Source organism: Ambystoma mexicanum, chromosome 8, assembly GCF_040938575.1.
Source record: "Ambystoma mexicanum isolate Mex_15411 chromosome 8, UKY_AmexF1_1, whole genome shotgun sequence".
NCBI classification, from domain to species: domain Eukaryota; kingdom Metazoa; phylum Chordata; class Amphibia; order Caudata; family Ambystomatidae; genus Ambystoma; species Ambystoma mexicanum.
This window is the reverse complement of record NC_090929.1, coordinates 631738218-631765103: the sequence shown is the minus strand read 5'-3', so window position 1 is coordinate 631765103 and position 26886 is coordinate 631738218. Positions and strand designations below refer to the sequence as shown.

At 44.5% G+C, this 26886-nt stretch overlaps 1 protein-coding gene across 4 annotated transcripts in view; it reads right to left on the bottom strand.

Moving 5' to 3' along the window:
- The window catches only part of LOC138472257 (alkaline phosphatase, tissue-nonspecific isozyme-like), a 472404-nt gene that overhangs the window by 38230 nt on the left and 407288 nt on the right, over positions 1-26886 (bottom strand). For all 4 annotated transcript variants that reach the window (XM_069610359.1, XM_069610357.1, XM_069610360.1 and 1 more), the window contains exon 10: positions 22210-22401. In XM_069610359.1, coding sequence (XP_069466460.1) covers positions 22210-22401 — 192 coding nt within the window. The remainder of the gene's footprint in view (positions 1-22209; positions 22402-26886) is intronic.

Genomic DNA, 26886 nt, shown 5'->3' with positions numbered 1-26886 from the left:
AGGTCACCAGGTTCCACAACCTCACACCTTTCCTCCTCTTCATGAATATCATCCAGAGGGGTTGAAACCCAGGTCTGGGGACAGAAGAGGGCCTGGAGGCCAAAACCAGCCTCACAGACTTCGACATAGCCTTCCTTGGAGGATCCATGCTTTCCGGGTACTCCAACGGCAAATGTCGAGTAAAAATCCCCAAAGGTGCCGATAGCGGCGAAGGCTTTGACGTCGAGAGCGTCGACAACCTCGACATTGTGATCGCCGAAGGCGGCACCGTGAGTTGATACGATGGCAATGTGTCGATGTCCGAATCGGATGGACACGGCGCTGAAAGAGTCGAGGCCGGCCCAAACTCTCAATAGGTTGCTGCAGTTTTGCTGGAGATGAGGACCGAGACCTAGAGACATCTCTTGCAACCTTTCGATTCCTTGTCCGTATGGGACATCGACGGCTCCCGATGTGTGTCGCGTCGCAAACCCGAAGGCGTGCGAACCATGCAACGAGACCGATCCTGGTCGGCTTCCGTATGAAGGCGCGACCGGACCCATGTTCTGCGATTGAAAAATCGCCATCATGGATTTCTTAAACGCCGCCCATTCCTCCGGAGTCAAGGACTTCGTAGGGCACATAACATTCCACGAAGCACCATCCTCTGAAGAGGACGGGGAAGGCGACCGGTGACGGCGCTTCCTTGAGTGCCGGGATGAGGAAGACAAGTGGCGGGAACCACTCCGGGACCGAGAACCCCGGGAATCCTTCTGGCGCGGAGAGTCGCCCCTCGAGTCATCATTGGAAACCCCCTTGGACTTGGACTTAGAAGCACCTGACTTAACAGGCTTCGAGCCCCTACCTACCTGGAGCTTCCCCTTCCGCTCCCGCATTGCCTTGGCAGTCAGCGACTGGCATTTTGAGCAGTCGTCGGTGTCGTGCGACTCGCCCAGGCACCACAAACAAATGCAGTGGGGATCGGTGAGAGACATCTTCGACTTGCAGTCCCGGCAGGTCTTAAAGCCAGACCGCGGAGTCGGAGGCGTCAAAGCGAAAGACATCTTCTACGAAGAAAACACACGAGGCGTGCCAAGTCTCACAAAGTTAACACGTTCGCAGAAAAAATGGAACTGAGGCTATGGGTGCCGTGTGTCCTATTTATAACATCATGTGATGTCGTCCCCTCGACAGAGGCCTTCGAAGGACATGGACCTGACGCCATTGACGCAGGATGCTCTCTGCTGAAAAAGTTTCCGAAGTGCACAGCTGTGGACATTACATGTCAAAGATGTGGAATGCGCTGGAGGGCACAATCCATTTGAAATACATATTATATTACGCGTGTCTGTTGTAGGTAACCAAGTATAAAGTGCTCTGGTCTTAGCACATTTCATAGAAAATATGTCCATGCAGAGAGTAAGGATAGCTGATTGTGTCAACCGGACTTCTGGAGGTTAATTCATCAAAATTCTAGGCGTTGCGGAAGGAACATAATTCACCTGATGACCTAACAGGAAGTGACATCACATGGTCTTTGCTCAGGAGGTGGTGTCATTTGAGTTTCGACGCTGATAGCAGCAAAGAAAGTGACATCACATTGCTGTCTTGATATGTAATTTGTGCAATCATGGTATCCCGGGGTCACACACATCAGAACCATCAAAGGCCAGAGCATCTTGATCCGATTCCAGTACTGCCTCAAATGGTCACTTGCTACCATTTTATGACGGTTTAAGCCTCACATGCCAGGTATAGTCATTGTATTCTAACTATGGCCTCCCATGCTAGGCACTAATGCCAGATTAAGCTTCATGGTTTCGTATAGTCATATTATGTAAGTTAAAGCCTCATATGCCCAAGTGCTGTGATCATCTCCGAAATGCAGTCTCAATCGCTCAAGTATGGTCATCCTTTGACAGGTGGAGCCTGGGGCACTGGACACATAATTCAGCAGCTGGGTGTTTAAAGACAGATAAAAACTCCAAAAGGTGTTAATTAATTGGGGTTCATAAGTAATACTCGAATCAGTCATTTCTAGTCTATATGACTTAGGGTAGCCATAGAAAAGTGGACAGCAATATTGAAGAATGCCTTTTCTAAGTATCCAAGTGTTTGGCAGCTCTTTATTCTCTACGCACAGAAGAGTGAACTTGGGTGTCGTCAATGAGGTTTTTACTGATCCGAACCTGATAATGAGCGGGGCCTCTACATTTTGGAAGTAGTGTCCTGTGCTCTAGCACCTTGGAGCGTCTCTTGTGCTAGATGGACTTGTCAATAAAGATCTCAGACCAAAAAACCGGACAGACTCTAAGAATATGGAAAAGTACTACTTTATTTTTTGACAAACGGTGAGACTTTTTTTTACATTTTCACGGGATGCCCGTGACCTTTGACAGCATCACTATTATCATTCAGGTCTCTGACAACATGAATGGCCAATCATGCAAAGCGTCTTCCGCACGTTTTATTTTTTTAATTGTTTACAATCGCAGCCATCTTTTTACCGCAAGTATCTCGTAGGCTGCCTAACACGCAGAAGCTGCTCTCGAGCTGCTAAGAGTGACTGTTTTATTCATTTTCGAACCACTGGAAATACACAAGTGCTAGCCTTTTGACAGACATGACCATTAGCCCCACAACTAAAACCACTTATGCCTTGCAGGTCGGACAATTGAAAACGAAACCAGCTAAGCCCAGCAACACATTTCTTCTCTGTTTGTTATCCACAGCAGGAGACTCAGGTGAAAGCCTTATTGCCTTTAGCGTTTGCACAGAGATTGTTAGAATGACCATCATTAGTCACTCTACATTATTCAAACACAGGACATCATTGTCCTTTTTCAATCTTAGATAAGAGACGTTTGACACCTTTTGAATTCTATTCATCAATGGATGAGAAACCAGTTATGGACTCTACGTAGCAGCACATCAGTTGATGGATAAGACAAATAGTTATTTTGCTGATATTATATCGGTTCTACGCATAGGATTTAGAGCCTACTGTTTCCCTTACAGAACTTCACACCACAGGAATTAAGAACTATGTTTGACAGAGTTGCACAGCCCTCCCATTTTGGACATTACCAACTTTTTAGTAAGATAAACACCATTAACCTATTTTCCCCTCGCCTTAACTTTTAAGTTCCTGTTCTTACTGTGACCTCTACATTTACTGTATTAACTTTGAGACACTTTGGTTTCTGCCAGATTACTGGCTATACCAGATGGAACATTGATGAAAATTGTCCATATTACATACACAAGACCAGAGAATTACTGGAGTTTTTATCCTAAAGGTGATTAATCAAGCTTAACGTAATTTTGACTTGATTTAAAGAGATTTTTGTTTTATGAACAACATGTTTAAGCAATTTACATTCATTTCTCTTCTTTATTTTGTTAATTTACAGCATATTTCACAGTATACCCCCGATGAAGAGTATTGTAACTCGAAACACGTTGGGTTTCCGAATTAAAGTAACCACTGTGAAGAAAAAAAACATTTTCTGAGATGCACTTGTTTGAAGAAAATTGGTTTGAATACTGACATGATTTTAAAAAGTTTCAAATTGCCCTATTATACATATTTAAAGATAACATTAGACAAATGTCTGGTTGATAATCAGCCTTTGAGAGTGTGCAGGGACGGGAGTTCCCACACCTTGGGAACTTTGTTTTGTATTGCACATTTCCATGTGCCAGGACTGGATTTTCTCTGCTGCAACTGGAGTTTCATGTTTAACCGGTATAGATGTCATTTTACCCTGGATTGACAAGATTAATCTTTTTACATCGGTGTGCAATGGGAACTGTCTTCATAAACCAAAGTTTCCTGTCTGTAGTTGACATTGTACTCTTGTCTGTTCTGGGACGTTCAAGGGAGTATGAGAACATCACTATATTCAATCACAGCTTAATGAAGAGCCCTTATTTTCGACTTCTGCATCACGTGTGAGGAGACCGCAAATGTGTCCATTTCAGCCTCCTATTTACTGCTATTTGATTCAATTATGCAGGGTGTTATTGATTTGGCCTCTAGAGACTTGCTCACTCCATCTTGTATGAGCCTTATTCACTGTTAATTGTCCAATACTTGGCTCTTGCACATGTTTTCATCTTCTTTAATCTAAGAGAAATATGTCTCACCCTCATGGCTTATCCGTCTGCCTCCCTTTGTGCTTTGCAGATGTTCCTTGAAATAGCATCCTTGATCCCATTCCAACACAGACTCCTCTTCGCTTGCACACAAAACTGTTTTCCAGCGTCTCCTGACTCTGCAGCCCGGGTCTGTTTCTGAGGTAGTTAGAATGAATCTTTGCATGAGCCAGCATCCATTTTCCAATTATGGCCATCCTAGCCACGTTATATATTCCTCTATAACAAGCTTCTATATGTTCCATCTACCTTGCATTGCTGCATATTTACACTTATTGATCACCAAGTTTTTTGATCTTCTTTTGCATACATGATTCCTTTATCATTTCATACATATTGCTCTTGTTACTTCAGTTACATTGTATATCAAGTATTTTCATATTGTTTCAGTATGTCCTCATATATCTTCTTCATGACATCACTCTGCCCTCGTCAGATGTCACTCAGCATTACATAATATCCAATGGTGCGTGCAGACATCCTTCCACTCTTTCAGTGCGAGGGTACACTCGGTATGGTTGTCTGAGTGCATATCGTCTCTCGTACACTCGATGCGGTATAGGGACTACACAGGGGGGTCCCACATGCAGCTCTTCTCCTGCTGTTCCAGTATGACGGTGGTGAAGGGGTGGGATTTAGGGTACATATGTCCAACTGCTCCTCTAAAGACCCATCCCATAACCCTTGTAAAGGCTGGGAAAATCTCTTGGATAACTGATATTGCACAGGGCAGATCCCAATGCCTCCAGCTTTGCGTTCTGGGTTTATCCTTTCCTTACATCCATTGCGCTTCCCAAAACAACAATCTACCCCTTGGACTTGCACATATAGATGCTTCGTGCTTCCATACAGTTTGAAAATATTCATGCTCTTCTTTTAATATTTAATGTTATGATCCATTTTTGCTGAAATATTTTGGATGCCTTTTTACCACAATTTCTTAAGGCAAAAATAAAGATTAGGTGGGGTGGGTTGAGTTAGGTATATAGAAATTAAGGGGGGGGGGCAGTGGAGTAGCTTTGCTGTAAATGTTGTGGGGGGACATGACATCTAAAGGAAAGGGGCCTCTCCCAAATGACGGCAACAAAATGGTGTGCCATGAAAGTTGGGAGGGAGGCAGACACCATTGTGTCCTCCCACCCCTAAAATCACGCCCATGGGGAAGAGGGATAATGTGGGGTTTCCCCTGCTTTTTTGCAGTAAAAAAGGGGTAAAATCGGAAGAAATACAATTTGGTGAAAATGTCCTCCGGCAAAAATAAAAATAAAGGAAAATCAGGAAATCCTCTTAGATGGTACACTTAGATGGAATTACTAACTTCATTCTTCATATTCGAACATTTGAAAATAAAATTCGAACCCCTTCCAGATTGGGGCAATAAACACATGTGAATCTTTAAGAGATTCACTCAGCAAAAAGGAAATGATAGCCCTGTGGTCACCGATTGGTTTGCTGAATAGGCAGTACTCCGATTGGTTGCTCACATGAGGCCAATAGTTTGATTCCCGCTGCTGGTGAAAATGCGTGCTGCCCACCAGGTTGTGCAGAGTAGCCTCCAGTTCAGAAAAAGCTGCAGACAGTGTCCCTGCTGGGGGTGCATCACTGTTTTGCTGGTGGTTAGACATTGCATATCTAGCTAGCTATGAGGCGCTTGCTGTCTGCCAGGCATTGGGAGTCATTTCCGGCTTCGTAATGCAAACTTCATATCATTTAAGAATCGGATAGGAAATGGAGACCCTCGGTGTTGTTTCATCATGGGTTCCATCAAAGTGGACTTCATATTCCTGTCGTTGGCCAGAGGCTACTTTTATGAGATGTTGATAACATTTTGGGGGATTATCATGTGGTCATATCGTTCATCTTTCCAGTTGCTTACATGTTGCTTCTGTTACGACCATCCCCATAGATGCCAGAAGGTCAAAATTCCAATAAATCCACAACATTTGCATAAATTAGCCATTTCCTTATACCTATGCACAGTTACAATGGGGAACCAGCATACAACACAAGTGAATTGCAGACAAAACTGTACTTTCTTTCCAATATTTTATACATCAATTTGGCAAGGAGAGCCAGGGGAGTCTACGTTTTCGCAGATATGCCGAGAGCACTTTTTCAGCAACCTGTTGTACTGTTTCTCCTCCAATGCCCTTATTAAATGGGAGACTTCACATCCTTCAGAAATACAAATGAGTAGGAAGGTAATATTAATGGTCTAATCTAACAATTCCCTGCATGGCTTTAAGAAGCTGTGCCTCTGTCCTCTGTCCTCAAACTGATAAATCAACAGTGTTTTTGCAAACTGTGCAAGTTGTAATCCATATTTATCAACGTATTTATATTTCTGGGCTTTTCTATCGTGGTAACGTCCCTTTGCAGTCGGTTCAGTACACTTTAATCGGGGGAGGGGTGTCGGGAGGAAGTGGACTGGAAGCAGTCCAATGGACCAGTGGATGTGCACTCGTGACCTCCAAGCACGCTAGGCAGATCAAAGTCATCACAGAAGAGACACTTAATCACTCTGCAACCTAAGCAACACATCTCTTATGCAAGGCCCTTCCAAGATACACATAGAATGAGAAAGAGCCTCCCCCTTTGACAACTCTGAAAGTCATCCAACACACTTCAAGACAGCTCATGAAAAGGCCGCAAGAAAATACAATCACGGGACCACTATCCACAAGGAGCTGCACTGGCTACCCTTCCAAGCATGCATCAGGTTTCAGACAGCCTGCATCACCTACAAAGCCAACACAACGAACGTACCAGTCTGCCTGGCTGACAAACGCCACCTAGGGAAGCCAGCACAGAAACAGGAAGCCTTTTTTCAGCATGATTTAGGGGGGAGGCGAGTTCCAGATGGTATGGGATTCATGTGGAGGAGTGTCCCCCAAACCTTTTGTACCTAGCCCGATGGAGGGCTATTGGGTTATGTGAGGTAAACATTACACAATGTTTAGGCAATAAGGACAGAAGAACCTACAGGGTGCTCATCTCTGTTGTGCCTCATGGACAAGATGAAGCGCTTTGTAGCGAGATCCACACTAATCGGGCATCAGTGCAAAGCCTTCAAAAATGGGGTGATCTAATCTGTATGCTGCAGTCCAAGCATGAGGAGCTGCGTAGTGCAGTTTTCTCTTATGTTGATGACTTTACAGAATATTGCGATAATCCAGGTTTGATGTGACCACTGTGAGAACCAGGCAATATTACAAGGGGTTTGTTGTTAGTGAGTCTTCTGCTTCGATAACAGGTGGAAGAAATGTTTCCTGATCAAGTTGGTGAGGGCGGGATGAAGATCCAAGTCAGCTTCCATCATTATTCCAAGTTCCATTACACTAATTCTAGTGTTGGAGGATGAAGCCACTACCATCAAGGCACATGTCTGTATATTTGTGGACACAAATGTGCACCCACCCTAGTAGTTGCAGGCATTTCAGCATTTATTTATATGCGTTGCTGGTGGCAAACACAAATTAGGTAAAAAGGAGTGTTGCCTCTACACAATGATAGGTTGTGACATACCTCATAGTATCAAAAATAGAAAGGAATGACACCCAGATGGCCAAAATCATTGACTGGGTCTAAGTACAACAGAATTAGCAAAATCTGATTAAAGAGTGAAAGAGTGCCACTTGGTGAGTATCCTATGATGGTTTCCTTTTCGGGAGCGCAAAGGATGCAATATAGATCATTTTAACAATGAAACAAACTTAAAAAAGAATGTGTCTTTTACTAGAGCTGTTAAAGTTTTGCAGTTTTAGCTCACTGTTAGAACATTGATACTATTAACTAACTCAGCAGTGTTCCTTTTACAAACCCCAAAAGGATGAAACAACAAAGAAAAATATGGGAATTGCGGCAAGTCAGAAGAAAACTAACTCTGAGTTTCCATCTAACTGCTGATATATATTAAATGAAGGGTGGCAACTCACATCTTTCCCTATGCCAAGGGTGTTCCCGACCTAACAAATCTAAGGTGCTCGTCAGTCATTAGTGAGTCCAAATCAAGATCAGTCCACTGTCCAAACTAACCTATCTTAACCCTACCACTATTAGAACAAGAAAAGCAAAGGAGAATGGCCCTTCTCCTGTGAGCTGGTTCTTCACAGAGTTCAGTCCAATAAAGTATTCTTAAGTAGTTCTTGGTAACTACTTTTATTAAATCAAACAGTTCTGATACTGGGTTCTTCAAGATTTGAACCGTCTTTCACTTGATTACTCTTTTCTTTCCTTCTTGTTCTCTTCTGGTCTGATTCTAGTTGTGTTTGTCCCCTTCTTTTTTTGGGACACGTTTATTCCTTTCTCTTCATTCAGATTTAAATGTTTTCTCCTCATTCATTGTCCACTCTTTATCTTGACTGTGATGAGTATGAGCATTCCAGTAATGATTCTAGCTCTCTTCATTTACTCTTGATACTTTATCTTGACTGGGACGAGTAGGTGCATTCCAGCAATGCTCTTCAGTCCCCATCCCGTTTCTCCCGCCTTCCCGGTTACCTGGATTGTTCAGGGATAATGTCACCGGGGTTCCTAACCATCTCAGACCCTCTCTTTTGCTTGTCTGGTTGTCTTCTCGTTTCTTCTGTGGCCGCATATGCGGTTTCTCAGGTATTGGGGAGTGGGCTCACCTGCCTGACGTCACAGGGAAAAGCTCCCCCCTGAGGAGAAGTGACAGAATCCCATGATTCATCACAGAATCTGAGTGTGACATGAACCCTGAGCAGTTCTCGGCAAGACAAGCATTTTTCCATTGATGATGCCCAATAAGGCAGTCATCAGTCATTAGAATCCAGCGGTGAGGACAAAGGACCGCTGCAAAATCGAGGAAACATTGAAGTCCGAAGATTAACAACACAAAAGCCACATGAAGGAGCCAGTAAACGGAACACCATGAGTAAAACGCAACACAGAGCACTAGCATCTGTTGAAGCGCAAGCTGCTAAAGACAAGTTCAGAAAGTGTACAGAAAAAAGGATACAAAAGGTACAGGCACCACGAAAAGAGCAGCTCTCCCACAAAAACAAGCAACAGAGATCTAGAACCATGATACGTCAAAGGAAAAGGACCCGTGAAAAGGAAGTAGTGCCGCTAGGGCTCACAAGACACACATACAAAAGAAGCCATCAAGTATTGGAAGCTTGGGAACAAACACTGGGTAGACAAATCAAGCCACTCTTGATTGTAGCAACCGGGTGCATTCTGCAGATCGTAATCTCTCAGGGCAAAGTACCAGAGGGGGACCATAAGAAAACAATGCACTTTGAAGAATAAGAAGTGATGCGAGCAAGAGCTTATAGGGTAAACTTGTAGATGGTGCACGGCTGCAAGAAACAATCTAAGACATTGTGAGAAGAAACATCCCAAGAGAACAGCGAAATAAGCATCAAAGTGCAAACAATCACGATAATTGAGAGTCAGCTATCCCCAAATGAATTTCCCATTTTAATGGTTTTTAATAGTGTGAAGTGAAATAAAACATGTAGGGCTAGAGATGTGTGAAGTATGAATGAGAGTAATACAATTTTAGACAGAGCATGAGGTCCATGTGTTTATATATTTTAGGAACACAATGAATTGCTAACAGTTGAGAAAAAGTAGGAGCTGACCACAGTGAATTGTATGGTATTCTTGCACGTGATAATATTTGTTTTTCACAATTTAAAGCTAAAAATAAACAAAAATATTTTTTACAATCATTCAATAAAATTGATATTTAAAATTAGACACCAAATGGAAAAGATTTCTCTTGTTATAGGTTATTCCTCAGAAATAGAAAATATGGCAAATGATCTAGTTGTAGTGCAGTCTAACACCATTTAGGCAAGTTGAACCCAAGTGCACAATAGTTAAACATCTGGTGTGAAGTTTGGGGGGGTTTCCCCTGCAGGTGTGAAACACCACAGTGTGTTTCACATCCCAATCCCCAGCGATCCCTTACTCAGGTGTCCAGGGAAGGGCCATCGCTTTTGGATCGGATCGGGGTGGACAAGCAAGGGAGGAACAGCTTGGTGGGGGGTCGTCACGGGGAGAGGAGAAACCCAATGGCGAGATATGGTATCCCCCTTTTCCAACTACCCCAGAAATCACTGTCCCCATCTATTTTATGGGAAACTGCACCTCCCAGAATTCCTCCCTATTTCACCTTCCCAAAACCAATGAGATGAGGAAAAGGAGGAATAACAGGATGAGGATTACCTCCTATGTTGTATCGGAGCCATGCCACACTAATGAGGTCAGGCATGTAATCTCAATCACACACACCTGAGACTTGTTAATGCTTGGCAGAGTGATAAAAGGGGGCAGGCACAAGCACACAGTGAGCGAGACTGGGAGCCAAGAGAAGCAGTTCCAACGAAGTCAAAGGAGCGAGGTACTGTCAAGCGGGAAGGCCAGCGGACTGCACGAGAAAAGTTGCGAGTGGCAGAAACCCTGGTGGGAGACCCGTGTTTGAAGACATCTGTGAGCCACTCGAATGGAACAGCGTGTGCACCTGAGAAGCACACCTTGCAGGTGCTCCAGGACAGTAGGGCAGCCGGTTCCCCTCCCAAGCAAGAGGAAAGGTTGGGGAGGAAACAATGCTGCGGTCGACGGCCTTGGAAGCAAGCAGGAAGGCGTTGCTGAGGAAAGCAGTCCCTCTTAAAGCCCCCCAAGTACACGACCGGTGAGTGACCTGAAGGCCGGCTCGTGTGAGGAGTCCGCGGAGAGCAACGTTAATGAAAGGTTGCGACAGAACTGCAGAATGCTCAATGAAACAGAACTATTACGGTGAGATGAGAAAGGATACAGATTAACAGAGGGGTTTGCAAGGAAACATCGGCCCCTCTAAAGACTATGTAATTCTGCATAAAAGTAACATTCCGTGCAAAAGGGAATGCAAGATATGGGAAGCAATAGAGAACCGCCATTAAGCAAAGCAAATAATGGAAAATAATCTGCAACCTAGGAAGCTGAGGTTTTGTGGAAGATTGAAAGTAAACAGTGAATAAAGATTGTGAAAGGGCCAAGTGGCCAAATTAAGAAAACCCGATGAGTGTATTAAGAACCTTTTGAAATTGAGAGAACTGTTCTAATAGGATGTCAGATTGGTCATGCAAAGGTCTGAGTCAAATCCTTGCAGTTTTGAAAGTCTTCGATAGTAATAGCCCATGGAATAAGAAGCTGAAACAAGAGAATTAAGACATGCAGAAGGGAACCCAAAGGTGAAAGGAAAAGGCAGGCTCAAGCCCGGCAAAGGGAAGCCTGGAATGACCTTTTGGTGAACTGAAAGTGAATATTGAAATATTGTGAAATGAAGGTGAACATTGTGCTTTGGTGAAAGAAAAGGGAACATTGAAACAGGTTTGAGTCCTGCAGAGGAAGACCTGTGTAAGATGGCGGTCCTATGATTGTTTCAGAACTGGAACATTGTGCTGTGGTGAAAGAAAAGGGAACATTGAAACAGGTTTGAGTCCGGCACAGGAAGCCCTGTGTAGAGGGTCGGATTGGCCCCTCAGCCTTTCGGCCTGTGGCCGGGCCGAAATCATCCCTGAGGAGTGGGGGCCAGTTTCTGGCCATGCCTGGGCCAGTTTTGAAAAAAAGAAATTTGGAAAAAAAATATTTTTTCCATTTTTTTTTCTTTCAAATAGCCTTTCATCCTTCTTAGGTCGATAAATGAGTACCAACACAGGTTGGGTGATATTGTGTGCATATTTGTTATATAAAAAAAGAGCTTAAACGCAAGTGCTACACAATAACATATTGGCCTTGGACGTCTGCTTGGATTCACAGTAATTTAGTGTACTTAGGAACAATGCTATTTGATGCCATTTCCTGTTTGTTTTGTCAAGGGGTGAAAGATCGTGTTTCATCCCTTTCCGGGATGTCACTTTGGGGTGGGGTCTCCAGTGATGTCATCAGAGGTCAAGGGTCAAGAGGCGAGGGGTGGGCCATTTCTTTTTGGGTGACTGGGCCTATTTCTTGTCCCAGTCTGACCCTGCCTGTGTAGGACGATACAATGGTCCTATGGTTGTTTCAGAACTGAACTGCACATCGGAAATGCGACAAAGAGAGCTTAATGGAGCTGTTGAACTGTGCAGGCGTCTCAGTAAGCCAGAGTGTGCTGAACTTGATGAAATTGTGCCTGTCACGTATACATCGGAACTCTCTAAACCCCTGTGCTAGTAAACGTGGGGAAGGGAACTGCTATACAAGCCATTCTGATACTTCTTTTCATAACATTCTTTATTTCCCCTGTACACATTTGTTGTTAGAGAAAAAGGGCTGGGTTAGGTTTCTTTAGTATAGGCTGTTATGACTACTCCCATGTTAGAGTTAGGATTAGCTAGGAATTACTCCAACCCGGCTGATTTTTCTAAATAACGGTTTTTGAAACTTGCATCTGTTGTTGTGTATATATGCTGTTGATACCATGCCCGCTTTGCACAGGTTATTTCTCTCATGTCTCAAATATACGTTATCAGAGCATACTGAGGCAGAAACATGTCTTAGGTGGCTTGTGGTCTTGTGCAGAAGGGATGTGACCAAGTTATGACTGCTATGACCAAGTTGTACCAAAGCACTAAATATCATTAAACGAGCCTTCTACAACAGCCCCCATTTCTTTTTATGGGACAAATTGTCTTGTTAAATCCTGCTGCAACCCCCCAGCAACCTCAAGATCTGCCCTACTTCTTAAAGATTCCATCATAAGAAACATATATCTGAAGCAGATCTTTTCCAGTCAGAGCCACTCTCCTTTTATGCGGCAAGGGACTCCAACTTCAACACAGCCTGACATGGAAATTATCCTGCCAACTACAATCTATTCAATAAAGTGTTTACGGCCCTGCCTTTTTCAAATACTTGCATTGTAACCTACTGTTAATATGTATTTTCTGAATAAACACTGGTGGCTGTTTCTGAGAGGCCACTTGTTAGAAACGATTTTCTTTTGACACTTTCCTCCCATTGATTTTTATGGGAGATTCATTCTTTTTGCCCTTTTTAGCTCTTTCTTTTGGGGAAACTGATCAGTCAATTAGACGATCAGCAGTGAGAGACTACGACTCTGAATTTCTTGTATCATTACTATAGCACACATCACCTCAAAGTAAAGTGTGGTTAGGATACATTGGGGGTCATTCCGAGTTTGGATGCAGTCATGTTGCTATTAGCACCATGGCTGCATCCAAACTCGGGTCCTGGTCCGGGTAGGCGGAATGGGGACTTACCGGGACATTCCGACCTATGCGGACCCGGTAAGTCCCCATGCCAAATACCATTCCCCATTCCCATCCAAGCCCCCATAGGACTCAATGGGAATGGGGAAGGCGCTAATAACGGGCCCGCAAATATCGGGACGTTTTCAGCGGGTCCCGCTAGGGAACCTCGGAATAGGGCGGTAAGAGGTTACCGGCACTGGCATCCTTACCGGTGCCGGTAACCCCTTACCGCCCACCTCGGAATGACCCCCATTGTTTGTTTGTTTACTTGTTAATGCGCGCCAAACCCAAAGGTAGTCGGGCGCAACAGTTTACATGAAAACCTAAGCTTGTTACAGTGTTTGGCATGAATATGTACAACACAGTGGGAAAAAGAGCGCAAATATATATGAGACTATATACAATCATATGCATATAAAACACAGCGGCAAAAGCAGATATGTACAAGAATATATACAAGCATGTACCCAGAGGCGGGGCATGTCTTTGGGTGTCCAGACCAAGGGTGGGTCGTGGCTAAGTAGGAGGCTAGGTGAAAGTTATGTGTCATTGGCACGCAGCCAGTTGATTATCTTGTGCCTGAATTTCGGGTACGGTTGTTCCGTTCTGAGTTCAAGTGGTAGTTTGTTCCAGCAGTGAGCAGCTTTGACAGGAAAGCTGGATCCTCCCGCGGTGGAGCGTTTAAACCTAGGAATCTCTAGTTTGGAGGTGTTAGCAGATCTCGTAGGTCGCGTGGAGATTTTCCTGTAGATTTTTTCCATAAGATACGGGGGGGCTAGGTTGTTTAGACATTTAGATGTGAGGGATGCTGTTTTGAGTAGGATTCTGTATGTTATTTTTAACCAGTTAACCTCTTTCCTGGAATTAGTGATGTGCACTCTGTAGGGGATATTTAGTGCTGCTCTTAGGGCATTGTTCTGTAGTCTTTGAAGTTTATCAGTGATATATTTGTTGGTTCCAGAGTACAGGGCATTACAGTAGTCTAACCTAGACATGATAAAGAAGTTAGCTAAAGTAATACAGCTGGCACTAGAGAGGTAAGGTCTAGCTGCACGGATGAGTTTGCAGGTGTAGGTAGTGGAGGAGGCGAGGGAGTTGACCTGCTTTTTGAGAGTAAGGGAGGAGTCCAGATAGAACCACAGACATCACCTTGATAGGGTTGTTATCAATGCTGAAGGATGTGTAGTTTGGGCATAGTTTTTGGATGTTGACTTCAGAGCCTACGATTAGTAGTTCTGTTTTTTCGTCATTCAGGCAGAGGCCGTGTGTGGCCATCCATGCCTGAATGATAGTGTATATCTTGTTCACCAGGGCTAAGTCTGTCTCGTAGTTGCCGGAAAGGGGTATAAGGATCTGGGTGTCATCTGCGTAGTTCGTGTAGATGACATCCAGACCGTCCAACTTGTCAAACAAAGGCTTGGTGAAGATATTGTACATGGTGGGGGAGACACAGGATCCTTGTGGGACACCGCAGGTTATTTTGATAGGGTTGGCTGAGTTGGTGGTGGAAAAGACTTGCATGGAGCGATTTGCTATGAAGGATTGGACCCACGCTATAGCATCTCCGGTGAAGTTGGCGGCAGATTCGAGGTGATTGCATAAGACTTCATGGTCCACCAGGTCAAACGCAGCCGACAAGTCCAGTAGGAGGAGCAAGGCTGTTTTCCCTGTTATCCTTAAGTTCCTCAATTTGTGTCTTGAGGTCTAACAAAGCTGTTTCCGTGCCGTGGAGTGGACGGAAGCCAGATTTCCGTGAGCCAAGCAGGTGGTTAGCCTCCAGGTAGTCCTGGATTTCTATGTAGGCAGCTCTGTCTAATATTTTTAGTAGAAAAGGCACTGTGGTGATGGGTCTGTAGTTGGTGGGAATGGTGGGGTCCAGAGTTTGTTTTTTCAATAGTGGGAGGACCCATGATTCTTTGAGGTTGGTGGGTACCGTATTGGATTTAAAGGAAGAGTTTATACGCTTGCAAATGAAGGGAGCTAGATCTCTAGCTGCGTCCTTTATTAATTGTGCAGGGCATAGGTCGCCCTTACAGTTTGAGGGTTTGAGGGAGAGTATTATTATTTCTGTGTCAATTATGGAGATAGGTTTGAATCTGAATGGAGCAGTGGTCTTATTCTCCTGGGATTGGGGTATATGTTGGGGCAGAGGTGGAAGTGTGGCCTTTTTTTTTAGAAATTTTACATTGAAGCAGGGAGATTTTGTTAGCAAGGGCATTTTGTATATTTGTGCACCAGGCTTTGTTTTTGGGGCATTGTATATTGTTTGAATGGGGGATTCTAGCTCGCAGAGGATGGTAAAGAGCTCTTTAGTATTAGAGTTAGCTTTTGCAATCCTGTCATTAAAGGTGTTCTTCTTGGTTTTGATGATTTCTTTTTTGTAGAATTTGGCAAATTCGGTTAGGTTGTTTTTGTTGTGTTCAGTGGGAGAGTGGCGCCAGATAGATTGGAGCTTTCTTTTTTGTAGTCTTAGCGATTTGAGGTGGGGCGTGAACCAGACATTTAAATGGGCTTCCTGTTTGGCTTTACGTAGTTTGGCTGGAGCAACTGCGTCTAATGCTTTGGTCATAGCGTCATTGAAAGTATTTACCAGGGTGTCCAGGTTGTTACTTTCCAAGCCAGATATGGCTGGAAGGAGGAGAGGGATAATGTTTTCAACAGTCATGTCCTTCTTGCTTCTGGTCAGGAGAGGGGGAACCATGTTGTTGGTTTTGGGGCTAAGGAGATCCAGAGTGGCGGAGAAGGTTATTAGGTAGTGATCCGTCCATGTTTGTGGAGCAATATCGGTGATACTGATGTTACAGTTCAGTTCTGATACCCAATCGAGGGTCCTTCCTTTAATGTGGCTAGGGGAGAGGACTTTTTGATCAAGACCGTGGTCCTTGAGCAAGGCTGCAACTGACTCTGCGTGCTTATTGTCGGTTTCATTAAAGCCAAGGTTAAAGTCTCCCAGTAGTAGGGTTTGGGAATGGTCTTTAATGTTATTGGCTATAAGGTTCGTTAAGTCATCTTCAAAGGTGCCCAGGGGCTCTGGGGGTCTGTATATTACATGGATTGAGAGCGTGCGGTTGTTATAGAGAGGCATTTTGGCTGTTAGTGCTTCGCAGGATGGGTAGGAGACTGATGTGGCTGGTCTAATGGGAAGGGTAGATTTGCAGATGATGGCTAGTCCGCCACCTCTGGCATTAGGCCTGTCTGCTCTGAGAATTTGGTAGTTATCGGGCACTGCTAGCATCAGTGTTGGGCCTGCCGCATCGTGAAGCCAAGTCTCAGTTATGGCTAGTAGGTGCAAATTGTCCTTATTTAGGATGTCCGCAATTTCTGTGGCATGGGCCACCATTGATCTCGCATTAATGAGAGATTCTAGTAGTATTAGAGAGCTATTGAGTTTGCTGGTTATACAATGTGCCTAGGACGTGCTGGTGGCAGCAGTTTTGGTACAGTTTTTATAACTTTTCACTTGTGCACGTTTGCCTTTTGTAAATGGAAGCTAAGGGTGACTATCACCCTAATATGGCTGTGCCATGAGAGTGTGATTATGCAGATAAATAGTCGGGACCAATTTCTGCCCCTACTCCTCATTATTACTGTACAGGTGAGAAACAATACAAACTGAGGCAGCCATACCACCCCATGAGCTTAGGGGTGAGAGACTACGTATGTCAAGCCGGATTCCACAAAATAAAAACAGACAATGCAAATGCATCTGCCATAAAGAATTAGTTAGGCTGCACGTCATTTGTAGGGATTAAAACTAGGTTATAGAAAACACAAGTAGTGTGCTCTAACTTGCATAGAAGGAAGGAGGGTTCCTGCATACCAAGAGAGGAACTCACACACTGATAGGGCAGAGGAAATTATAGGTAGGTAGAGATGCAGAATACACCAGCAGGGAAACCAATGTACAGCGAATGTACAATATGTGAGTAACATGAATAGAAACAAATATGGGTCGCCAACATGGAGGTGAGAGTGCAGAAGTACAGCCATGTTTCCTAACACAGAAGCTGCACCAAACCGAAGAATTAGCAAAGCCTTAGAATCCAAGATGCTGAAATCATAAAAACACATTTATTTAAGAAGCTTGAAGATGCTCAAACAGTATTTCTTAGTACAGCGCCAAGGTTAGAATGCGAGGAAGGTAGTAGTGCAGGAGCAGACGGTAGGCACGAGATAACAGGTCCCAGGGCGCGAGGCAGTATGCTCCCAAGTTAATTAAGTTTCAATAAGAGCACAAAGAGCCACTGATGCTCAGGTGCATAAGGTCAGCACACCAGAAGACTCCATAGAGAATAGATGAATGGTGTCTCAAGTGATCACAAAGCAGAACAACATGCACGGTATAATTAGCTCAAAGCTCAATAAATAGGAAGAAATTGATTCTCCAACACGGTCCCCCAACATGTGATCATGACACTGAAAACATTCATTATGAGCTAAATACAGATAGGACACCTGTACACAGACACACACTAGATGATACAAACAGCCAAACACAAAGGAAAGGATAGGCCTCATCGCCTGGGAATGACAACACGCTACTTGTAATTGGAATCATTGAAGACCATGGACTTCTCTCCTCCCACATTATGCCTCTCTCATATTAAGTGTCCAAGGTTGGTGAGTAATGACCAACCAATAGAAATCACTTTTGCCACAACGCCTACAATGAACCAAGCCAACAAATCATGTGTAATTGTAATGATGTAATGAAAGTAGTATCTATAATGGGCTAGGCCCAGGAGGAGACATCAGATATGTTTTAGCCAATGATGGAACTAACACCTATATATTCTATGTGTAGCCTGGGATAAAAACCAATCTGAAATACTTGTAATGTTGTCATCAATATGTGTGATAACAGCTTGTCTGTCTCCCACTCTTTCCCTCCTTGTCCTCCGATCCCACTCCCCCTCCAGCATTATCTGACTTGTCGTGATAGTAGCTTGTTTTGTTCTTCTCCTTCTCCCTTACTCCAACCCCACTTCCACCCTTCCCTCCTCCTGTTAAAATCCGGCACTAAAATAATTGTCGTTAGGCATAGTAATGTAGCCGCTTGTCTGTCTCCTTCTCCCCCCCCACCTACCTTCTTTGTTCCTTGCACAAGCACTATCTGAAATGTCGCTAGGCTGATTATGAAAGTTATTTTTCACATTCTGAATGTATCAAGGACTTATAAGAATGTCAATGTATTCTCCAATGTTCCCTTCCCTGCCTTGAAGCACTTTGAAACACATTGTGTTTAGGCACTATACAAATAATCGATTCAATAAAAAAATTAATACAATCGATACAGTAGTATGACGCCATTGATGACATGTCTTTAGTTTAAAAGCTGCTCACAATCATTGTGTTCTTGAGAGCTGATTATAAGCTGTTCAGCCAAGTTTCAAAACTTTGAACAAAGCTGGGTTTTACTGTGCACTCGGAGTACTCCATTATTGAGTATGGGCTTTACTAGTGTGGCAAATTGAGTCCATCTCTACAAGGTCTTTGCTTGTCCTTTGGCCATATTTTTCTTTGGCCTTGTTCCTGCCTTTCCGGGTCAGGAAATGCCACTTATGCAATGCTCTTTCCTGGCGGAAGCTGCTGCCTTCACATGCACAGGTGTGGTTTGTGTGTGAGCGCGCACGTGGGGTCTGGGACAGCTTGGTCTCAGTGCACATCCTGGTGACTGAATGTCTGTTGCTGTCACTGCCATGGTGAATGGTACAGATGCTTACCATTGGTGGGCTTGGGCAAGCACCCAGCCCAAATCTTCAATAAAAAAGGTATCCTGCAGCTACTCATCGTTGGAGCCAAGTCCTCTGCAAATAAGAGGAGCCAGTTGACTACTTCTGCAGGTGACCATCATCAACTCCAGTGAAGTCCCAAAGAAGCCCTGCTCCTCTGACTGCTCAAGAAGACCCTCATCAGTGCTTCGGCCCCTCGACCTGTTGCAAAACCAGTCTCGATTCCTGCTTGAGGATCGCTACCTTCGGAAGGGTCCCTGAACCACCGTTGGACTGACCAGCTCTCTCCCGAGCCACATCGTTGGAGTCATTCTGAGAGCATCTTTTGACCTTGGAGGATCTTCAACTAGTGTAACAAGATGCCTGCTCCTTTTTCAGCCTTCTTGCATCAAGGAAAGCCATGCTTGTCCATCTCCTTTGTTCATCCATTGAAGATCGCCTTTTGTTGCATGACCGTGGTGACTCCCCGTTGCAACTAGTCTTCCTCCCACCTTGAAGGGTCTGCTTTGTAGAAGTCTTCATCTTTTCTTCATTTGGGTGTTCTACTGGAAGCTGTCTGGGACCAATACATAAGCACCTTGTAATCGAGAACACTGGCAGTGGTCTCTGGAGGAATCGGAGATTGGGGTGGGGGAGTAGTTAACATCCCTGTTTTTATCACCCTGTTCTACATGGGGTTACATTAGCTTAAGCCCTGTCCCTAAATCACTCTTTCCAGACTTTGGTCAGTGGATGCCGGACTCTTATAGTCATAACTACTGGCCTAGTCAATCTCTTAAATAAACCTACCTGTGAAGTGCAATCTTTGAGCTAGTGACAGTCGAGCACAAGGCCACAAACCATCTTACATTTGGACTATAAGAGCAAGGCAAGCAGTTCTATGTCTTTTCTGCTTCTAATGCATCTTGGAACTTACCCACTGGTGCACTGGTTACTAAATCATATGATTTCCTCAATCTCCTAAGAGTGAAAGTATATAACTGTTTTGTAATGTTGGTGCAATAATAGTTGCCTAGAAGTAGTTACTTGCTTAGTGTGTATTGTATTTTAAAGGCCCAATACATCATAGTATATTGATGTACTTACCTGTCTGACTGGAATTACAATTATTGTTGTTCTGTGCAGCTGTAGTCCTAGACTACTCTCACACGCCTCCTAAGACCAAGCCTTGCCGCTCTGATACCTAGCTGGATTGTGTATGGCTAAAATCTCAGTGTCTCTGTGTTCACCCTAAAATTATAGCCTCCCAAAATCTTCCCCAAGGTGATTTTGGAAACGCATCTTAAAACCACCCTATTCAGGTGAACAGGTGGTGCTTCTTCTGACGTCCAGAGTTGGGGAGGTGCTGGTTTGATTTATCTTCAGTGGGATCCCTTTGTGAAGCCCGCCAAAGCGCCACAGTGTCTGAGGACAGAAAACGGTGGAGGACTCCGAACCTTTGCTGTTCTTTGTCTTCTGCTGTGCCTGCCTGGAACAAGTATCAACTGTGATTGCAGCCACCACCCATACTTTGAATGGTGCATGGGGTGGATTGGCTGGGTTCCTGCACAAGATGCATGGATCCCTTGTTCTAAGCATCAGGAAAGCCTCAAAAAGGAGGATTCTCCCCCTTAGACTGGGGTTGAATCCGTCTCAAGACAACCTGCATTGCAACCCATTCCCCAGCGAGCTTTGATCTTCCAGGGCTGCCAACCGCCAATACCCTGGGGCCTGTGACCATCGTGCAGCGCATCTTCCTCCGAAGTTCAAATCCTCCCGAAACTTTGGACTCCTCTGGACCTCAAGAGGCATGATTCCACTCTTGAAGACCCCTTACCAGACTGCTGGACTGAGAAAGCGAGACAAATCGACCAGGCGGTAATCGTTCTTCACTGGTGTCTTGAAAAGGGCACCAAAAATCACAGCACCATGAGGCATCCTTTGCCTGGAACCTCTTTAGTCGACTGCTGATGCGAGATCCATTCAGTGTCCCTCTTCAGTCTGCCTGACCAAAATTCTGGTGACCGTGCTTGCTGCATCGTGGGGGCATCGTGCTGCATCCTCTGCTTCACTTCTAAGCTACTGTGAGACTCTTGGTAGAACTTGCCCAGAGTTGCTTTGCTGCTGGAGTGCCGATTTGTGTGTTTGGGAATTTGCCTATATATGTTCGGTCAGCCCCAACGCCTCTGTGCCTACATGTAGCCTTCTCCAAAGTCCCAACCCTTTTGCTCAACAAAAAGTGTTACTTACTTGCTATTGAAGACTTCCTCTGGAACTTTTGAACTTTCTACAGCTTGTGACTTACATGTTTTTCCCCCCAATCTGACTCTGAGACACTCATAACTAGGTAGGGATGGACTACAAAAGACGTATTTACCTGCTTTATGTTGGTCTTGCTTCATTCATTTATCTGTTATAGTACTTACCTTTCATATAAATTACTTTACCTTACTGTATATATAAAATAAACCATTATTTGTATGCAACTTTAGCGTGCTAGTGTTTCTTTGGCCTATGTTTATGCTCCAAGTTCTTTGTACCTCGCTACAGATCTTCCTCCCTCCTAAAATATGCCTGGCTGCTCAGCCATTGGTACCAAAAAACCTGTGTGGTTCAGGTGTATACTAAGAGTTGGAGCTCTGTGTCCCAAGTTTCAGTTTTCTAAAATCCTACATAAGGTGGACTTTTGTAAAACTCCCTAACAAAGACTATTCTAAAAACGAATTAAAATAGCAGAGGGGACAGCTTGCACTTTAGTACCACCACAACCAAGCCTGTACGTTTTACGTGTTCAACCAAAATCAGCGCATTTGTGATCAAAGTACCGTATATTCAAATACCTGTCCATTACCAGGGGTACCCAAGCAATGTACATTTCTCTAATTATCAAAGCTTAATTTGTTTAGAAGGGGAGAAAAATCTAAATTATTTTCTTTTTAAAATGCAATGTAGGTTTATGAGTGTCAAAGAACTATTCATGTCTATGGGTATCTTATTCAATTCACAAGACATTGTGTTACAGATAGTCATGTGAGCCGACATCTGTTGCTGCGGCAGCCTATGGGAGCCTTAGGCAGTTCATTCTCAGGCTCACCCACAAGGAAAAACCTGCCAAGCTCGCAAGCACACGGAACTATTGTCATCAATGCCACACTCACCAAAAATCGGATTGCCACGTGGGGTGTAACCGCCAAGTGTAAAGACATGAGAGTGGTCTGCCGTGACGACAGTCAGGGTATCCTCTTCGGAGGTCATCGATCCGGCAAGGCCGATGGCTTTGTCCATTTCCACTGCCTCGTACAGAGCTTGCTTTGCCTTTCCTTCGTGGTGTCCATGGTCAATCCTTCCTCCTGAAGAAAGGGAGATAGATGGACAAGGAGCGTAGAGGTGATCAAACACTGGCATAAACTGGACATACCCTAAAGGATCAAGACATCTTTCACAAGCACTGTGGTCACGAATTGCACATCTCCTTAGGAAGGCAGACGAAAGCACTTGTACATTATATATTACGAGACTAGACATGTCGGTCTCTGCTCACTCATGTATGATCTGTCATGTTTGTTAAGGAGAGAACAGGCCTGTTCAGAGCGCCCCAGGTGTAGAATGGAACATTACTTGATTGCACATTACAGTTCTACAGCCAGGATAAACCTTTGATAGTTCATTAAACACTTATAAATAAATGCGCTACAAAAGGATCAGTGTTTCTGTACACTAGTGAAGTATCGTCAGTTAAAAATATCATTCAATTACATGTGGCCATGATTTGCCTCTGGTTCACAGTTACGTCCCCGCAATACACTAGGCACCTGTGAATTCTCAGTGAAGTTTAGCTTTAGAGGATGGAACTTCAATACGCAAGACATCCAAGTTATGGTTCCTGGTTCACTTAAAAGTAATCTCTTTCAGGATACAAGAGTACCATGGTGAGAGGCAAACTTATCAGATGCAGGAACTAACTCAGATTTATTTTTCGTCTTTCAACTTATCTCACTTTTTTTTCTGTATGACTCTTCTTGCTCTTAAGCAGTGCGTCAAAGTACCCTGCCTTGCTCCAGGGCAGCAGATTCAACATGGGCACTTTAACAAGAGTAACACTGCTGGTAGATCTCCATAGAGAGGTGTGGCGAATAACCGTGGAGAAACCTAACCTACAGGACAGATTCTCAAAGGGGGTAATCTCCTGGTGGCGGTTTGCAAGCCCAACACACAAACCAACTTGTTGTTGAACAGGGCTCTCTCCAGCTCAAAAGTTGACTTTGTCCATCCATTGCTTCAGAACTGGAATGCACAGCACTCACCGACTGCCCAACTCTGCCCACTAATACTTTCGGATTCTGATGATCCAAGATGGTGAACCACTGAAAAGAAGCCACGGTCCATGGAGAAAAAGGGCATAAGGCCAGAAACATGAAGCGGCATAGACCACCACCCAGGAAGGACTTCAGACCAATCAAAGGACCATGGACTGGACAGCCTGTTTGCCACTCATTCTAAGTTCAACCCTGGAAGGGGGTGTGGTTGGGAGAGTATGAGAGGTGCATTGAGGCACTGGGTAGTGTGGGAGTTTGCACAAGACCAGGAGGAGGAGCTTGTTGATTTGATTTGAATTGTATTTATTAAGCGCAGCATTTACCCAAAGGCATCTTGGCGCTCCTAGTGGGAACTGTGTTTTAGAAGAGAAAGGTCTTCAAAGCCTTACGAAAGTGCGTGGTTGGTCATTCCAAAGTCCAGCCGCTGCGACGGATAAGCAGCGATCCCTAAGGCGGCTGTATTTCAGCCCCAGGGTACACAATAGGCAGGGTTCAGCTGAACGCAGTGCACAACCAGAGTGATAAGGCTGAAACTTCGTCTGTAAGTACTCTGCACCTAGTCCATGGAAAGCATGGTGGGCCAAGCACAGAGATTTGAAGTGAATGCGCTTGATCACCTGGAGCCATTGTAGTCTGAGCAGAATAGGAGAGATGGGGGAGAATAGTTCTTTGGAGGGGAATTGACTAGGTGAGGAGAGTAGTGAAGGTAGCTCGGGAGCAGGAAGAAGGAGGAGGCAATAAGAGGGAGCAAACAAGAGGGAGGGAGATAAAAAGAGCAAACCATAGGGAATGAAAGGTAGTGAAAGGGGCAAACAAGAGGGAACTAATGGGAACAAGAGGCAAAGTTTCCTCTTGTTTCAACATAAGGTGAACCTTACCGAAAATTTGTTTGGCTGATTTTGACCCTAAGCAGTCCTATTCTATGTCTGAATTGGGCCCTTTTTTCTTTCATAGTTACATATGAAGCCCATTTAAAATACCATTTAAGTCAATGTGTCTCATTTAACCCCACTCAGGTTTGAAGCAGCAGCCTATATTAACTGTCTTCATGTTCACCATCTTTCGACATTTATTTTCCCTTAACACTTTCCATACACTTGCAAGCTCATTACTCACCGTGTCCTTCAATTTTTTTTGTTTTTGTTAATTTCTGGGCATTCTAGTTGCAGTTTGTTAAATGTTTGCACATGAAGTGCATCAAGTAAGACGACATTTCCAAAATCAATTACAAAAAATCATTTAAGTAAAAGAGGGACAGCCTCACATAGGCATCACGTGTCCATCCTCACATGACTTAGTACAGATGCCATGTTATGCCCAGGCAGTGTTGTTCAATGGCATATTGTTTCCTATTCCCAGTACTCTCATCCTATGCGCGTTGCACCCTCACATGCAGTTTATGGCCTTCATATGCCCAAGTGCAGCCTTACCCACATCTCAATTATCTTAAGGCACTGTGTGCAGAGGTCAGTGGAGTTGGGGAGGCCACTGTAGCTCCTCGCTGCCTCAACATAGCCTGGTCAACCAGCGAGACAAAGCTCACGCCTCTCTGTCGGTGAGGAGTCAAGTAAGGGTGCTATATAGCCAGGCTGCAGATTCTGGAATGTGTTGAGTTAAGAAGAATGCACACTTCTGCTCCTCCTTTGTCCAAGCACCTTTTCTACCAGTTTCTAGTGACGCTGTCAAACAACAAGAGGCTCCATCACAACTTCCCTCCTAGACCTCTCAGCCGCAAATGGGAGGCTGGGAGATAAGGCAGTAGCACAGTGTGGGAACTGGAGAAAACAAGCATGGCTCTTAAAAATCACTACTATCATTTTGCTACCGGCGCTTCCTCGATTGCAGAGGAATCTCACGTGTAGCAGTCGCATGGCAAGGGGTTGTAAGTGAATTTCTAAAGGTAGTATTACCCAGTGTGGATTAACCAGTACCCATTTCTATGGTGGTTCGTTCATGCTGATTACAGGGGAGGCGTAGGCATGCCCCTAACAAGCTTTACATAGCGTTTTGGAATAGATTCTAAAGATAAGTTGACTTAGACTGTCTCAACACGTCTCTGGGAGCAGGTCTTACTGTTTCTAGTGCAGAATTTGACCAACATCTCCAGTTGGTTATCCGATTTGGAATAGTTTGCTGGCTTCCCTAAATTAGGCATTTCCAGCCCTAGCTGCGCATTAGCCTTCATTCTAGTTGTTGCCCTGGCTGTGAAGTGTCCGCTTCAGTCGCCTAAATCCTCTGGGAGTTTTCCATGATGGTGGTTTGTTTCAGTTCCACACCAGACTTGACGGTCGGTGATCACATTTTAGCAACAGTGCCTGTTTGCTATGCTTACTGTTAAATGACATAGTAATAATAATTTCCCTTCACTGGTTTCTACCTTCTACCATTTTAGAAAGCTTTTCCCAGTGTACTATTTTCTGGTTTCAGGTTTTCTGTTAGAAAGTATTACTTGAGTCAGGGGGGCCAGGTAAACTCCCTGTCAATTGGAAGCAGGGTCTCCAGTTTTGAGCTTTCATTTCAGATGTTGATTTGCGTCATCTGAACTAACTCAAAGCGTGATGGCATGTCGGGACAGCAGAACATCCAGAAAATGAAATTCTGCCCAATTTCATGGGAACCCTAAACCTTGCACCCACCGCCACCCCCTTTTTCATGCATCGTTCACTTCATTCTGTGGTCCAATGAACTACTTTGGTCACTGCAACCATTTAAGAATGTGGTCCTCGCACAGGGCTGCCTTTTAAGCACTCCATTCTTGCCCTAAGGTAGATATCACCCCATATTAATTTTATGGAGTAAATTAGTTTTGGCTTCACCAGGTGAGCAATGCGATTTTCTGCAATAGTAGCCTAAGATACCTTTTTGATAGGGAACTAATGCATTAAGTCCAGCTCGTGGCCATTTTGTTTCTTGGCCATTAATTTGTTTGGGGAACCATGAGGCAGGCCTAAAATGGCTGCTTTGCACAACTGGGTTCACGCTTAGCTGAGCTCTGCAGCCTCAAGTGGTTTGGGCTGGTTCCGACCAGTCCCTCGCCTCGGAAATGTCTGTTACTGTTACGCTCACCTGGCTCCCACAGGGGTGTCGGTCGGACCCGCACAGCTGCGGTCTCCACCACCGTGATGCGTAGTGCAGCGATGACTGACTGGATCTGCCCTCCTAATCTTGTCTGCTTAACCCGTAGAAATATTCTCCTGCAAGTGGAGAGATGGATTTAGCCACTTGTGGATTCAAGTGATGGCACCCCCACAGTCCTCCCCAACTAATCACCTCTGAAATGCCCTCACAGCAATCTCACCTTATATTCTTGAAAGATGAGCTCTCCATCCTGCGTGGATTTGCAGGGGCGCGTCGATTCCAGTTACTTCACTGGGTTGAAGGCTCGGGAGAGTTCCGGAGAGTATTGACTCTGAGGTTCCTGGTGAGGACCAGTAAGTATTAAGTTCATAGAGTTCAATATGTCCGATGTTCACTCTTGTTCCCCCTTTCCTTTCCTGTCTTGCAGCTGGCTCGTGAAAA